Raw genomic sequence first — 17,996 nt, 5'->3', positions numbered from 1 at the left:
AGAATATTTGTTTTGATGAATATCGTTTTGTAAGTCCTCGGAGAATCGTAGGAATGGTGTTTTGCTCTCTTCTTTTGCAACTGAAATTTCAGCCAGCTGAGCTTAGAATAGGACAAATGGCGACTATCTAATTGGGCCCACATGTTGCTGTTTTTTGTTTTTCCTTTTGTATCATGAGGCACACTTAAGCATGGGTACTAACAAAACGACACACATTGAGGAATGTTTGCAGGACGTTTGAATGCCAGGGATTCCCTTCATGCTGGCCGTCTGCCAAGGCTGCAGCTGGACTTGGAATTCTTGCTGCAAACCATTGAGCGCAGCGTGATGGTTTCCTCTTAGTAATTTACAAAAATAAAAAGTTGTTCTTGTGTCTAATTACGTAACTTGGGAAGTTTAAGATTTACTTTAGACATTTTTTTTATAAAATAGCACAGATGAGGCCAGTTTCTTGAGGTGGGCATCGGTTGTTAAGTGGGTTATCTGCACGAGAAAATCGGGGATGAACACTGAGGTTGTGAACATGTCGAGGCGATTCACCCCGTTGGACACATCGGGTTCATTCACAGTCCAGTTCATATTCAAATCTTCCCACCTTACAGTGCAAGTGTTCCATATCCTGCGCAAGAATGCACATATAATGCCCTAAATGAGAACATTTGTCCTTTTTGTCTAATCTGTAGCCATGACTGAATATTTGATTGACATTAACTTTTATGTCCTTTTCTGTGTGAACTGTGAACACAGTATTTGTTTGTTTTCCTTGTTACTGTGAAGTCATCCTATGGCACAGTAACTTGATTAAATCTAGCTGGTGTTGTGACTCAGTCTAAGAGAAAAAGCTCTAAAATTCAGCTGCTTAAAGCCAGACAATGTGGTTAAATTAATTGAACTTTCATCTCCCTGTTTCCACAGTCCATCTGTGCTTGAGCCACATTGTTTCCTCTTGCTTCTTTGCTTGAGTGCAATTCTGAGTGTCCCTCCCCCTAAACCGTCTGTTATTTCCCTGCTTTATCTTCTTTGACTGTGAAGGAAAATAGTGCATCTTTCCTTTCTTAATCCCCCCTTCTCATAACACAGTCCCAGTTAATCAGTCAACCAGCTATCACTGGAATTCAACCAGTAAACACCCTCATGGAGGACGCGTATCCCTCTTTTCCTTATCTCGTCATCTGTGAAAGAAACCCTAGCAACCATCACCCCTGTGGTGCCTGGAACCTGATGGACAGATAAACTCTCCGGCCCAGGGAGCCGTCACTCCTCAGTCGATGTGTGAACGAAGGTGCTACCTCGTAAAGTGTTCATGCATGACTGGGGTTGTATGGGTCTCATTTTGTTACATTCACCCCTCTGTCTGTGGAGAGTCTGTACAGAGAAAGGGGGGCTGCTGATTGAAGGGAAAACACTATAAGAGGAAGGACGCTGCAAAAGAATAATAAAGATTATAGTATTGCATAGTAAAAGTAGAGCTTAGTTTTATATTTCACATAGTAACACTGGGGTGTAGGAAGATGTTAAATATAAAGTTAAGAGTGGTATATAAAAATATAAAACTTTCTCATTATGATTCGATGGATATTTTATTTTATTTTGCTAATCTTTTTGTTTTGCAATTAAACTAGATGTGGGAAGCAATACTTTAAAGTCATTTTTTTCACTTAACAATGTTGGAGTTGACTGCAAGTAGTATAAACATTTTGGATTTTCTTATTTACATATCTGTCTATCAATCTAAGACTGCCAAGAATTTCTAAAACAGATCCCTGTACCAACTTATTACAGTTATTTTGACATGTTTGTAAAACTCCTCCCACAAAACAGTTAGGAAATATTTAAAACTAAAATATAAAACTGAAAAATGCTGTAATCACTGTGATGTAGAGTCATTTCACAGCTTTATATATTGATATTAAAATATTGTCCAGCCCTATCTTAAACACACACACATATCATATTGTTTCGATGTGTAATCTTGGATTACCGGTAATTAGCTGCTGACTAATTACTCAGCTAATATTGGCTCAGGAAACTTATTTCACTCTTCAAGCAGGAGGAGCTAAAATATGCCATATTCTGCAGAACTACCTGTTGAAAATGTGCAATAAATTTATCAAAGGTGTTATAATTGATCTTTTTCTTTTATCAAATGTTTGATTATTTGCTGTCTTTCAATTATGCTTTATACTTTAAGATGTTTTGTGTAAATATGATGATTACTTGTTTCATAATGGCCCATGCATTCTGTGGCAAAAAATTATCTTTTTTTTTGTCTAAATATGATTCCACATTTCCAGTTCTGTAAAGTTTGACTTCTAACCATTTAACTTTATTTCTAACTTTGTATTTTTTTTTTTTTGGTGATATTTTAATAGAGCATACATTTTAATAAGCCGTTTCACATATTGGCACAAACACTTTCCTTTTTCCATCCCTCACTTAGTGTCTTAGTGGTGACAGGTTAGGGTGTGCAGTCTTCACCCAGATATCTGCGCTGTCCCTCTGACAGCCTGCAGTGCCGTGTTTTTTTTGAAAAGAGTCTTTATGATAAATAGCATTCCAGGTTCTGTGTGCGGCTCTGGAGGTAATATTGCTTCATTGGCCTATGGCCTTCTGTAAACACAATAGAGATGTATGTGTGATGCAGCAGGTGGACCAATTTGTCATCCACACCATGGCTATTATTGGTGTTTCCCTATAAATCCACCGGCGTATTAACAGATAATGGAAAAAGTAATGACCACACCACCACTTTTAGCAGATTATTCTAAATAGGAACTCAGGATTGTATAGATAATGATGATAATAAGATTTTTCTTTTTTAACCCTCGACAGTTCTCACTCAATCCATATGTCCTAGCTGTCAGTTGTATCACGTTATTAGGCTTAACCAAACACAGCTGAGTGTGTGTGACTTTGTAACCTGCCATAGAGGAATCCTAGCCTGGCTTTTCCTAGCAGCTCCATGTGTGTTTATACTCTGCTTCTGACCCCACGACCCAAAGAGGTAAGATGTTCACTAAGGTGAGCTGCGGGTCACAGACACATTTAGATGTACTCTGGCATGCTGTGTGAATACGTGTGCTTGTATGAGAGGTCGGCTAAACATGTATGTGTAGTACGCGTGTTTTGATATATGAATGTCAGGGGTTAAGTTTCTTTAACTTAAGTCATGTGTGGCATCATCTATCTTTTTTCTATATCTGGATACTTTACATCTGCTATTCTGCCGTCAGTCTTAGTTTAGGTTGATTGAATGAGGCAAAAAGATAAATAATTACCCAGACTGCAGGGTTATCAGTTCAGCAATAAATAGACAGCATGTTCCAGGTGTTGATGCAGGTATTACTTGTCAGATTTGGAAAATTTTGGAGAGGAACAGATTTTTTTTGTGTGTGTCTCAGGTCTTTTATTGCAGCCTAATCTGAATTTGAGATTTCTCCTCCCTCCCTTACATTGTCCCCAAAGTATTTTTGAGAGAAACTTTTTAACAACCATGCAAAGGTTGTCACATTTATAGTTAAACCTGCTTGATCCGGGGGTAAATATGCTAAATCCCCCCTTTTTTTAATGTTTTTGTTCACCTGTTGACATCTGCGTTCCCTTAAGTTAAGAGGCTTTATTCCTGTATCTCTGTAAAGATGTTCTCTTATCTGCCTTACTTGAATTATAAGTTTTGTAGACTTTCATCTTTAGAGGTTTGGCTAATCGCCCTTTGTGTCCCACCATAATTATAACCAAGGTAGCAGGTATTCATAGATTACTACTTAAAAGTTTTCTATTAATATCAACAGCTTAAGTATAGCATACCGGTACATAAAAAAAAAAAAAAGCTTCAGTGAAGCTTATTTTACAGAACTAGTTGGCTGTGGCAAACTGTGGCTCTAAATATTTTGTTGAACTATGAGTTATGGTTTTGCTGAAGTTCAAAGTTCGAATGCTACCGACTGCAATAACAAATAGATTCTTTTAAGGTCTTTTGCACACCTTTACTAAGTGATTCCGAGATGTGCTGCATTTATTTCTGCAAATGCAAAATAATAGAAATAAACTTTAGAATACAAATAAACGTGGGTTGTATGCTGGCGTGAAAAGCAAATTATTCTAACCAAAGGTTATGGCTCAAAGGTTAAAGGTGAAATGTTTAGCAATGCAGAAACATCTTCCTCCTTAGCTTTCTTGGAACGACCTTTAGCTGTTGCTCAAAAATAGATTTTTGTACTTGTATGGAAAGCATGGAGTATTTAGATAAATATTTGGTACTGGTACTGCTCTAATTGTGTCTATTTAAATTTTTAAACTTTTATTTATAAGTCTGTAGCCATTAGTGCTTCCTATAAAACATTTTGGACTAAAATAAAAAATATAGGTTATTCAGATTTTACAGGACCTATTAACATGTTTGTCATGACAGTTATGCTGTTTTGCAAGCCGTGTTTATTCATTTTATTTTTAAGGTGAAGACAAGAGGGTCTATAATCAAGCACATCCTGAGCCTAAACAAATATATTTTTAAGTATAACCGTCTGTTTCTGCTTTCAGCACTGTACGCACTTGGGACGTGAACTCAGAAAAGAAGCACAAGTTGGTGTTCAAACCTCGCTCCCAGCAGGGGAAGAAGGTCGTCCCCACCTGCTGCACTTACAGCCGCGACGGGAAGCTCATTGCAGCAGGGTGCCAAGATGGCACCATCCAGATCTGGGATCGAAACATGAGCGTAAGTGTTGAAAGTCATTACAAACACCACAACGTGTCAGAGATTGATAATCCAGTCATATGCCAGAGAGGTTAACCAAACACAAGCTATGAATAATTCAGTATAACCACCTTTAACTCTATAACTGTCAAGGACTCAGTTTAACTCTGAGTGTTCTCAACCTCTTGAAACCCTCCTAAGCTGGACCTCTATGGCTCTTATTTATGACTTTACCTAAAATGGTAAGATAACTGTTAATTAAAATCCAGGGAGAGTAGACTTTCTTTGTGTAGCTAGCACCACCAAGGGGTCATTTTGTCATATTAAACATAAAAAGGTTTTGAACACAGCTGTCCCATCCCCCTTTGGGTACCACTATTCCAACAATGTTGGAGATACAGCTGACAGGGATCATGATTTATCAAATAAATAAAAGTAATCTTTACTGTATCTGTTTATTGACTTGGTTACAGATGCTGAATAGAATAGTGTCTATGCTTGAAAAATCTGCGGTACTATGCTTTACGCACAACTCTGGATGTATAAAAACAAACGTTCAGGAAAAGTGTGCATTTCACCTTCAGTAAAAGTTTGGTGCAGTTGAGCTAACTTTTTCAGTCAAGCTTAATTGCAAGCTTCAAAGTATTTAAAGTAATCCAATAAAATGAGATTTTGCTTTGCTTTGTTTACCATAGGTTTTAGGTTCTAGGATTTAAACCTGAATGATAAAACTGAATTGCATATAGCCTCATACAGCACCATTGCACAGCTACAGAAATGATGGAAACATCCTCATTCGGATGCTAGCTGTTAATCCACTTTAATTCTAACAGAAAAGAGGTGGTGAATCAGCAGTTTACGTTCAAACAAGTCAGATGTGAGGATTAATCAGGGTAGCAAGGTGCAGACCGATGGTGGCAAGTATAACATCAAAATAGACTTATACCAGAAACCATTCAAATGTATACTAAGTTATCACACCAGTATATTTACATAAATGCCAAAAAAAAAAAAAAAAAGATAAAATTTTCTGAAAAGTGCTTTAAATCAGTCCTACCTGTCTTAATCCATGCTGGGTCAGTTGCTGACATTTGGAAAAGGAGGCAGGAAAAGCAGAATAGAGCGATAGCCCCGCTGCATACAGTTAGCCAAGCCTTTTTCCTCATTAATTATATAAACTTGCCAATCAGCTGCAGTTTATAACAGACGACTGTGACGTCAGAGCTGTGAAGGGAGGTGGTGTGCAAATAAAGTTGCTTTCAGCTATGAGCTCAGGAGAACTGTGCCCCAGGATATTCCTATCGTTAGCAATAAAGAGGAGCTACGGTGCATGTACAACTTTTAGCAAGAGTCTATAGGCAAAGATTATTGCGTCCCAGGGCGGAAATACGTCACCAATCTGATTAACAGCTTCACTCGTCATTAAAGATCATATATTTATCTTGCACATCAAAAAAAAAAAATTCGATATATTTCGAAATAATTAAATTTTATTGCTTCATTTTTTTATGTTTTGATCAAGTTCATTTGGAGATTGGGGCAGCGCCCTTGCGCCCTCCATTGGCCAGTCGCCACTGGTGCAGACAATGATGGCAATAAATAGCTGAGTAAAGGCTTGAGTAATTGTGCAAGGATGGCAGGCTTGGCTCTTCTGGAAGACTTCACCACGTCTACTCAGATCCTGCTGACCTGCTGGTAGATGATGATGGATGGGACATTATGTTGTTTAGATAGTCATAGAGCGGCACAAAGGAACCGAGTGGGTTCTTTAGGAAGTTGCTAATGTCATTCAATGAGTTTTTTATTTGCTATAAACAATGTCCCTAAGGTGTCCTTACAACGCTCACTGTTATAACTTGATGGCACCATTGTCATGGTTATTTTGACTTTTGGTGAGTGCTGTCTGGTGTTTATAGTGGAGCAAAAACCTGAGTCTGGGATAATTTCTATCAATTTGCGGCAACACGATTATGCATTGCTTTATACATCTTACTTTTTCTCAAAAAAGCACAGGAAATCTTCATTAATGCATTGCCTCCAAAGGGAAAGGTGACAACAGTTTTCATCTAGGACATCAGTTGTTGAACAAACTGCATAATCCTGAACATCTAGAATTGAAGTGCAGCACTGAGCGACAAATTCGTTGTATTTGTTGTGGTGACGATGCAGAACACCTATGGTCCGGTCACAACCCAGACTGAAGTGGTACTGAAGCGCTGCAAATTCATGTAGCTCTGAATTTTTTATGTAATCTGCAGATGTTAAAAAAGGCACTCTAAGGAACACGTATTGCAGTTTAAAATCAGCAACTTTTTTTTCTAGGCAAGTTTTAAATGAGAATTCTGTTTCCCAACCAAATTCCTATTCTTTCTAACATCTGTAGGATGTGTTATACTATTAGTATGACTTAAAATAGCCCATGACGTAAGCGTAACAACAGCCTTTTCATGGCCGACTTGGGTTGCGTAAAAACTGCTGGGAGGCCTGATTACAGTTTCCATCAGCACATTTTCCACAATTAGTTAATTAGACAATTATCTGATCAAAGCGTGCATTACTTTTCTTCACGATTATCATTGTTTAGGTATGAGTTGATTTTGGCTTTGAGGAAGCTTAACCGTCATTTGTCTTGCAGGCTTTACTTTAGTTAATTTCTTAGATCTTCACAGGGGATAAAAGGAATTATATTTCAGGCTTGAGAATGCACCACCTCCATGTTTCACCAATATGGCTATATATAAGCCTGTGGGTTAATGCTTGGGCAGCTAAGGAATACTTCAAGCTGCTGTTTCCTTTGAGAGTTTTCTTTCTTTTTTTGAGTCATTGTATTTAAATCATTTAATTAGAGAACATTTTTATTTTCTCTTGGAAAGATTAAGCTGATATGCTCACAATTTGTTAATGCTTCAAATCCAGTGTAGTATTATGTTCCATTTTTAACAGCTTCAAGGAAACAATACATTATATTGAACAATAAGAACAGTATTCACATAGTAAACATAGAGGGGATAGTAGTGGAATTTTTATAATTAAATCAAAAAGTTGTCCAACTCAAAAAAGAAAATGTCAGAGTGCGACAAACATTATCTGTCGCTTGCTTTAAGGTCATTTTCTAAAACTTACATAGTGCAATTAGGTATTGCTCCATTTTGGAAATGCAAAAGCTGCTTTACTCTTAGTTTAAAAATGTTTTAGATTTTGCTTTAAGGCTTAAAACAATAGAAATATTAATACTTTATCTGAAAAAAAAGAAAAGAAAAAAAAAACACCCATTAAGCAATGCCAGGAAAATGAAAATAAACTCTTAACCTTAAAACAGAGTGGTGTAAAACCACCATATTCTAATGCCTTTATTTTCTTATGGTCATATATTTATTCTTTCTTATTACAAGCCACTGTCGAGGGTATAAAGGGCCACATGTGCTGAAGTGCAGACCCCTCAGCTGGTTTCTACAAGATAGTTGTTTTGTTTTGTTTTTTTGGCTGCTTCTTTCTATATTTGTAATTTGTCAAACCCTGTGCAGTATGTGAACAAAGTTGAATAATTCGGTCACATCCTGTGAGGATTGAGATGGCAACAATCAAGCTGTGGTTAGTGAGTTGGAACAGCTTGATTGGAAAGAAGGGCTTATCCAGATTAAGTCAAATGGGAAGTAGGCTACATGATAATTGCTTCAACGGCCAACTTCATCCTCAAAAGACACAGCGACTTTAGCTTAATTTGTTTCCTTTCTCCCTCTAACTGGTTCTTTTTCCTGGTATGAGTGTGTGCTTCCTGGTTCTTCATAAAGACTCCCACCTCTTCCCCAGCCACCCATCATCCCACCTCTGTGCTGCACAAAGCAGCATGCCTCAAATGATTGGGTTAAAGCTTTCAGAATTTATTACCCCTCCTTCTCCAGGCTAAATATTTACCCTGCGTCCCATAGCAGCTTACAATAGCCATCTCTCTCTCCTGACCACTGGAGCCTGTCTTGTTCCAATGGCTAGAGAACTTTTCTTGTTACCCTCTGCTCTAATCAGCAACTTGCGCCGCTGACTCAAATTCAGCCAAAACCCTAAAAAGGAGTTGACCTTCCAGTGCTTTTATTGCTGCTCCCTCCTCCAGTTAAATGAGGCCTATCTCCTGTTATATTGCTACTATTACTCATGCACAGAATATGCAAGCAGGTCAATCATGATCAATTACATACATGACCTTGATCTGTGGCTCAGGTTGAAGAGAAGCTATTGGGGATGACATGGTGTTCTTCCACCATGGTATGAGCTGATTGATCCAGTGATGGGAGTCAGACAGGTCGCTTCCAGTGGACTGCAGCAGAGAGTGATTGCATGTCCATCCCCTGACCACAATTATGAGCTCACATTCAGGTTGCTAGGTTTATGAGCACTCTGAGAGACTTGTCCCCCATCCAAAAACATTACCACAGAGACTTAAGGAATGCTATGATGTCAGCTGTGAACTTTCATGTTTCCCGACTTCAAAGCGAGACTACAAACGAGATAGTAGGAATACCTTGGTCTGTGCAAGTGTTTTCTTCGTGTGTCAAGGCTGATTTTCAGTGGTAATCTCCATAAGATAGCTTAGCCCCCAGAGAAGATCCTCATAGGTATTTCCTACATAACATTCCAGATAAGTGAGATGTAGTAATGACAGTTATACATTTCTAATGTATAATGAAATTATGTATATAATGTATTGTGGCCTTATCCATCAGGCTGAAATGAAGGGCTTTACAACGAGTAAAATGGAGTAAGCTGGGAGATTATTCCAAAGTCTCAGAGCTGCCTTAGAAAAGGCTTGTTCTACCCCAGTGCTAATATTTACACCTTAGCTCTTCCAAAAAGCTCTGATTAGAGGTAAACTGAATGAAAATTAAAAATACTTATAAAACAACCAACATTCCAAAACATGTAGTTGGAAAAGGCCTATACAATGCAAACATTTGCGCATCTTTATTTTCCACAAATATTTAAACAGCCCTATGCTAATTTGGCTTGTTTGCCGCATGGTAGAAAAGGGCTATTTTGAAACTAGTGATAGTAGTTAGTCTGACTAGTATTAAAACCAAGTTTTTCCTAAAGTAACTATTTTGGTTTGTTGTTTGATGTTTGAACAACTAACACCAACTAACAGGTCCGGTTATTTAAAATGGCCATAGCAGCCTTTATGTTTAAGTAAAAAGACATACAACAAGATTAACAGTTACCGTATTTTCACGACTGTAAGGCGCACTTAAACGTCTTTTTTCCCCCTCAAAATGTGCGGTGCGCCCTATGGTGCGGTGCGCCCTATGTGTGTTGTAACTGCGACTTTTGAGACCACCTCATTGAGGAGATGATGAAAGAGTGGCTGAATGTAGGGAGACCAGGTGTTTTTTTTCACCATTAATCTGTGACTCCATGCGTGCCCATCTCACAGCTGATGTGAAAAACATTGGGAAACAAATTAACCCTGTGCTCGCTGTTCAACCGCTCAACATCAGTGTGAACCGGACCCAGCAGGTGCAGCAGAAGCAGCGAGTTTACATGCAAAGTCAATGGTTGACGTGCGTATAGGTGCAGCAAAAGGTCCTGCAGCGCGTTTTGAGCCGCAGGTGCAGCATGTCGGGATCGTTTAAGCATCTGACGCACCGCCAACGCGCTGCTGCTGCTCGAGATGGAAAAATTTAAGTTTTGCTGCTGGACGCGCCGCATCAACCAATCAGAGAAGCTGATCTGGGAGCTGACAGCGAGACAGACACAGCGCTCTGATGACATATGATATTAAATGAAAAAGGCTGGATAGATGAGGAGATGATGAAAGCGTGGCTGACGGAGGTGTAGCCTATGTGAGGAGACCAGGTGTTTTTTTCCACGCATCACCATCGCTGCGTGCCCATCTCACAGCCGATGTGAAAAAAAAGGTGAATCAATGAACGCTGTGCTCGCCGTTATCCCGGGGGGTCTGACAAAGGAACTTCAACCGCTTGACATCGGTGTGAAGCGCCCGTTCAAAGTAAGGCTGCGAGCGGCGTGGGAGCGATGGATGGCCGACAGAGACCACAGTTTCAGGATAAGTGGAACGCAGCGCTGGGCAAGTTACGCCACAGTTTGCGGATGGATTGTAGATGCTTGGAATAACGTGTCTGCTGGCTCTGTTCTTCAAGCTTTTGCAAAAGCCGGCATTATTTCTGAGGAGCTGCGCTGCACGGAAAGTGACTGACAGCGAAGAAGGGGAAATTGGTATGTCTGATTTAGCGCAGCTGTTTAATTCAGAAACAGAGGATGATGACTTTGATGGGTTTGATTAATACTTTGTAATAAATAGCCTACATGAATAAAGCACAATCATACTCAGTTTTGCTCCCGCTCTATTTTTCTACCTGAAAGCTTAATTCAACAGCAGCCTCTGGGCGCGTCTCTTCCTCTTCACCTCGGTGGCTGGCAGGTGTTTTTTCATCTAAATAATCTTAATCTTGCAGCTATATTTGCTGTGATCAGTGGGAATAAAGTAGTTTTAATATGTTTTTAAGTGAGAAAGTCCACCTGAAAACTTCATAATTGCAGTCAGTTCATCCAGATTATCTATTTCTGTCGGAGGCGCTCAGACCCCCACATACCAGCGTTGCACCGACAGTAGAAATCCTTTCGTTCACCGCGGCTGCTGGCAGGTGTTTTTCTTCTAAATAATTTAAACTGCAGGCACCAGGATACCGGTAATAAAAGCGAACATATTCTGTCGGCAGGTTTCAGGATTTTAACTTAATTTAGGAGTGACCACAGCGCTGTGTCATCTGCGATGTGTCTGTCTCACGGCCAGCTGCCAGGTTTGATTAATACTTTGTAATAAATACATGAATAAAGCACAGTCATACTCAGTTTTGCCCCCGCTGTATTTTTAAATACGCAGTAGAGGTATTTAAAGGTAGTAGAGGACATGTACCTGTATATAAAAAACGCGCCCTATAGTCCGGTGCGCCTTATGTGTGTGTTAAATACAGAAATGGGACACATAACTGAGAGTGCGCCTTTTAGTACGGTGCGCCTTATGGTCGTGAAAATACGGTACTTTCATCCAGCCAAGACTTTTGTTTTTTATTTAAAAAAACACAACCTTTTCTCAACAGATAATGCAAAAATGGAAAAGAGCACCATTTTTATGGAGAAAAAAACAAAGTATCCAGTTTGCTTTTAATTTGATAAAATATGGTCTGTAGAAAAATATGTAGACTTTGTTAATATTCAATGGAATCGTCTATTTGCAGTGCAGAAACAAATCCTCTCCCATTACGTCTGACTCTTATCTCTCTCTGCTGCTATTTTGATTCTTTATCTTTGACAAAAAGCTCCAAATCTTTGAGGATGGTAGGCCTGCTTATACGTCAATGTCCTAATCTTTAGGCATATTTGTAGATTTTCTATCAGTACCATAGCTTGACCAGCCCAAAACTCTTCAATTGTTATCTGTAAGAAGAAGAAAAGAGTTTTTAATCGATTCCTATCAACCTAAATCTCTTTTAAATCATAAAGCATAAGGGCTAAACAATATTTGCATGAAGATTTTTCATAAATGTGCTCCAAATGTTTGCTCCATACTGATGGATGGCTAAATTAAACTCCAGCTTAAATGGCTCGAACTGGTGATAACTAATTTACGTTTAATTCATCGATTAAAGGTACTTTATTAAAAAGGTTTGGAGGAAACGTTTTTCCACTTCTTTTTCCTTTATTCTCTCAATTCTTAGAGAGAATAAAACAGGTACAGACAGACTCTGTAGAACCTTGTTTTTAAATTGCTGTCAGAGATTGGTGCTATTTGCTTTGTCAGGTGCAGTTCCTAAGAGGTGCAATCATAAATGCATGGTTTTACTGTAAATTTAAAAGGTCATGCAAATCCAAAGCGTCCTTCAACTAAAAAATTAGACAAACACTCAAATAAAAATGAGACTAATAGCCAAACGGAAAAGAAAAAACATGCAAAGAAAGTTAGGAAAAATAGGAAAAGTTGCAAACTAGCACGGCATAATCAAAGTGCTCTGGACCACTAGAGGGGGGCGATATTGGACCCTTACAAAAGGCATAATGGGAAGCTAATAGATATTAAATATTAAAACAAAGATAAAAAGAAAACTAAAAGCCCCACAGATTTCCTCTGGATGGGGTACAATGTAAAGGGCCTGGCCCATGGAAATGTATTTGTTTTAACATTTATGTTTTGGTCATATATGAGTTCATGTTTATCTCCCCCTAGTGGTCAGAAGCACTTTGATTATGCAGAGCTAGTTTGTACATTTTTCTTTTTTTTTTTTTATACAACTTTTCTCCTTTGCATGTGTTTTTTATGTTTGTATTGCCATCATTTCTGTATTTGCATTGGGTTTTGTGTTAGCAACATGTCCCCACTTTACTGCTCTCTGTTTTCTGATTGCAGCTTTTCTTAACTTGCAATTGTTTCTGCTGCATGCAGCATGTTTTCCTTTGCTAGTGTTTTGCGTGTTGGTTTTAATGTTGTGCAGAGCAGCAACAGATCCCCTCTTGCTAGGCTAATTTTTATGATTGTTAGCCTAACTTTTGAGTTTGCTTGTCTAATTTTTCAAGTCTGCAGGACTATTTGAATTTGGTACAAAATCATGTGTTCACATGGCATTTGTTCTTCTTGGCTATAGTAGCCAGGTTATCATAACAGAAAAACCTTTATTTTAGACACTTACTTTTGTGTGTTTTACTGGCAGATCTTTACCTATTTCAGACAGCAGGAGACATAATATCTGAATATATTCCTTTGAAGTAGGCTTTCCTTAAAGGAATACTTTCTCAGAGAAGCTATACATTATTTTTCTTCTTAAATCTGTGTCAACACCCCATCAAACATATTAAACATAGTCATTAACTAGCATTAAAGCAGAAGATTCCTAAATGCTTTATATGTCTTCTGACTATTCCTCTTGACTGACACATAGTAGAATATGTTCCAATAGCAAGGCAAATGTTTTAGTTTATCATGCCTCCCTCTGCAGCGTGATTCCCAAACACTCACCGCCACAACTCGATGATTACCTTGAAACATCATAACAGCTGTTAGTGCTGTGGTTTGGCGGTTTGATCCCCGCAGAGTGATGAAGTCAGAGTGAGATGTAAACTAGCTGCGCTGAGGGAACCACTTTCTTTTAGGTGTTCAGTTGTAAACATATAAAAATCTAGATTAATTCAGTGTTTATATCATTGAGGTTGGATACTGTGATTTGACCAGTTGGTGCTGTGAGAGATTCTTCTCTCAGCCTGCAGAGGAAGGAGACCAATACTGTGCTCCATCAGATATTTAAGATCTCTCGCTGTGGAAAATGTTAATGATATTTATTTTGGTTTTGTGCAAAAATTTAGCGTTGGGTAAAGCCGGACACACTCTTGACCTTTTTCACATTTTAAGCATTTCTTTGGGATTTTTTCATGTGATTGACCAACAAAACATAGCTGGAGTCAAAAAATGAAGGTTGAAGAGGTGACTTTTTAGTTTGATCTTTTACCGGTTACCGTTAAAGGAATAGTACACCCAAAACATGATTAGCCTTCATTTTCTACTCACCCCCATGCTGAACAACACTCTGGAGTACTTTTTTGATATCTCAAATGCATCTGGAGATCTGGGAGGCTTCTTGCTGTCTGCTGACATTCAAATAATGGAGGTCTATGGTGCCCGAGTCAGAAAGGTCCATAAAAGTCCACAAAAACGTGTCAATATTCCTCCATACTGCTCGTCCAATGTATTCCAAGTGTCCTGAGTGGGTAGCATCCAGAATTTACTCGAAACAAAGTCATTTAGAATGTTTTTAGAGCATAAACAGTAGTGTATAGGATTTCCTGAAAGCGCGCACATGCACGCTCACGACGCTACGGAAGCCGGCACACCAAACCAGATGAAAGTGCGCATTCAGCGTCTGCTCTGCCAATAATGCAAGCGTAGAAGAAGAAATGTGCTGTTTACCTGTGCAAAGAAAGAAACAACGAAAGAAAAATGTCTGAGGACTTCAGTGTTGAGGAAGAGCATGAGTTCTTTGCCGAGCTGAATGCGCTGGTTTGGTCTGCAGGCTTCCGTAGCTTCGTGAACGCGCATGTGCGCGCTTTCAGGAAATCCTATACACTACTGTTTATGCTCTAAAAACATTCTAAATGACTTAGTTTCGAGTAAATTCTGGATGCTACCCACTCAGGACACTTGGAATACATTGGACGAGCAGTATGGAGGAATATTGACACGTTTTTGTGGACTTTTATGGACCTTTCTGTCTCGGGCGCCATAGACCTCCATTATTTGAATGTCAGCAGACAGCAAGAAGCCTCCCAGATCTCCAGATGCATTTGAGATATCAAAAAAGTACTCCAGAGTGTTGTTCAGCATGGGGGTGAGTAGAAAATGAAGGCTAATCATGTTTTGGGTGTACTATTCCTTTAACATAGCTGCTATTAGAGCAAGAGTTCAGAGGCTTTCACATTAGTGACTACAACCATATGCCTATATTTATTTTACAAATAAGTCATACTTTGTAATATTCAATGACGAACATCTGTGAACATTAAGTCAAGTCTTTACACATAATTATTTTTATTGGATTTGTCTTTTTTTTTGGGGGGGGGGACTTAAATTTCACCTCAGTCTCAAGTCCTCTGCAGGATCTAAGATTATTTTCCTCCATGTTTGCCATTATTTTCTAATTTTGAAGAAATGGATGCCACACTATGATATTATCACCACTATTTATCAAATTCTAATATGTTGACGTTTGTAGATCTGGTCTAAAAATATTCTAAATTATATTTTATTATAAAAACATTATACGGGTGTGAATACTTTTTCAAAGCTCTGTATCCTTGTTTCTGCAGTGTGCTGCTAGAAGAAGATAAAGCTCTCATTTTTAAACAACTTCAAAACAAACAAAGCATGCACAGACACTTGATATGTTTATATTACAAATAAGGGGAAAATTTGGGATGATTCATCCTTAGCCAAACAAGAGCTCCAAACTTTCCTTTTTTAGCGGACATGTGAAAACTGTGGTTTTACTAAGGAGTTGAGTTGAGTTGGAGCAGGTTTTATCTAGAGAAAGAAATGATGGAAAAACAAACAGTTGTTTCTGGTGTCCTCAAAAGCAGATCTCATCACTATCTCATCACAGAGTATTTTTTTGGTGTTATTCCAGCCTGTGATTCTTTCTCTCACTACAAGCCATAGATGGCAACCTAAATCTGCTTCATTGCTACAATACCGCAAGTGTTAGCAACTTCTACAATCAGCACATCTGTGGCTTACAGAGATACGGCCCCTTTTCCTATAGTGAATTTGCACAGCGTGGCTGAAATACACTAAGTATTAGTATTGGATGTGTGCCACCGTGGCCACACTTATTAACATTTCACCTTAGCTTCTACTTATAAAGTTGGCCCATGTTAGATTAGAAATAGCAGTTTCTGAATTAAATTGGCTTTCTGACTTTTATTTTGCAACTTAGTTAATTTTAGTTCAGCGAAAAAGATACTGAAGAGGTATTTAAAGACAAAAGAGAATAAAAGGATTGAGTCAGAACTAATCTTTGAGTAAAATGACCATTAAGCCCAGGAGAGACCATGCCTCAAAAAGTGTAATTCAACTTATCTAGAGGCCAAGGTAACACTGTTATCTGTCTCAAGCAAGTTAATAACTTCCCTTCACTTACTTTGGAGGTGAAGTATGGCCTCCTTTCTTTCTGTTATCATGAGGGCACATCACTCACTCAGCTCCAGCTCTGCTCACTCCTGCAAAGTTCTCTCTATTTCTCTGCCTTATCTGCCTTCCACACTATGTGCTCACTTCGAATTCCTTCTCCAGTGCTGCAATTCCCTTTTCAATGATTTATTTGCGTTCCGCTTGGAATTAATGGCAATGTAGCCGTATAAACCAAGGTTATGTTTGTCTGAGCATTAGAAAAGCGTACTTTTCTTGCTTATTGCTTCACCGTCGTCTAGTAATGATCGATTTCACTGGAATTTGGCTGTACTCAGGCCAGGTAAGGCCAAAGACACTGGGTGGTTAATATTGGGGTGACTGAGTCCCAAAGCAGCTGCAGTTCTGTTACAGGTTAACTCACTAATGGACTGGAAGGGAAGAAAGTGTACACTTGTTGTTATACATTTTAAAGTTAAAGCATCTTTGGTTGTACTTGCTGTACATTAGATAACCTGAGATGTTAAAGGAGTTTTTGAAGACTGTCTGGAAACATTGAAGTGCCTGGAAGTCTTTAGAGCTACTGTATGGTTCTCAATCCTGGTCCTCAGGACCCACGGGTCTTACATGCTTTATGCAGCTAAATAAATGGGCCATAAACAAATAATAAATCGTTTTGTATCGATGCATCGATCTAACAGCCGACGATCCGATGCATCGATACGTCCGCAAGAGTATCGATTCATGCGTTTTTTTTTTCCTCCGGTCTATTTTTATCCATTTGACCCTGGACGTAATTCTTCCCCCCCCTGCTGCGGTGGCGCTAAACCTATTTTGTCCTCCTACCTCGCTTCCTGGTTATACTCTTACAGCAGTTTGTTGCAGTGAGCTTGACACAGACATTTTTGATTTATACTCAATATTGAAGCTTGGTCTGTGCTACACACTGTGAGTCTAGATACGGCCGAGGCGGTGAGGTGAGTGGGGGCGAGTTTAGTCCGATGACGGAGGGACATGAGCGCCAAAAAGAGCGGAGATCCAGGTGGAAAAAGAGTCCCGGCGTTCTTGTGCACCTCACTCTTCTAGTGCTCAAACTTCACAAGTTGTTTTCCGCAATTTTGGTCATAAAAACAAAACAAGCCGGCCTCCTGACCATTGTCTGCGGTCAGCTACAATTTGGGAGAGGTGCAGCTGAGCGTCTGCAGAGGGGGTGGGGACGTTGATTTATTTCAAATTTGAAATTTGAGGTAAGGTAAAAATAAAATAATTAACCAATTAATCAAATCGAATTGTATCGTGGTGTATTCTTAAGTATCGAAAATAATCGAATCGTTAGGTTAGGAAATCGATACTGAATCGAATCGCCATGATGGGTGTGATTTACACCCCTACTTCTGGTGAACTTTTAATCTTGAGGAAGTAAGAAATACTGAAACACTTTGAATCAGGTGTCCATGAGCAGAAATGGATTAAAATATAAAGGACAGTCAACTTTAAGGACTAGGGTTGAGAACTACTGTCTCAGAGTAAAAATAATCAGATTTTAAATACTGTATTCTTTTGGCTGCTAATTTAATGTGAAAAAGACAAAAAGATTCAATTTTTTTTCTTCAATTGGAGGTTTTT

At 38.8% G+C, this 17,996-nt stretch overlaps 1 protein-coding gene across 1 annotated transcript in view; it reads left to right on the top strand.

Moving 5' to 3' along the window:
* LOC119791023 (WD repeat-containing protein 70) overlaps positions 1-17,996 on the top strand; it is a 53,193-nt gene that overhangs the window by 17,009 nt on the left and 18,188 nt on the right. Inside the window, exon 10 of the mRNA XM_038296838.1 lies at positions 4,540-4,714. Coding sequence (XP_038152766.1) covers positions 4,540-4,714 — 175 coding nt within the window. The remainder of the gene's footprint in view (positions 1-4,539; positions 4,715-17,996) is intronic.

The sequence above is a fragment of the Cyprinodon tularosa genome, unplaced genomic scaffold (genome assembly GCF_016077235.1).
Source record: "Cyprinodon tularosa strain WSP-4 unplaced genomic scaffold, ASM1607723v1 ctg378, whole genome shotgun sequence".
Lineage (NCBI taxonomy): Eukaryota > Metazoa > Chordata > Actinopteri > Cyprinodontiformes > Cyprinodontidae > Cyprinodon > Cyprinodon tularosa.
This window is presented reverse-complemented; position numbering and strand designations above follow the sequence as displayed.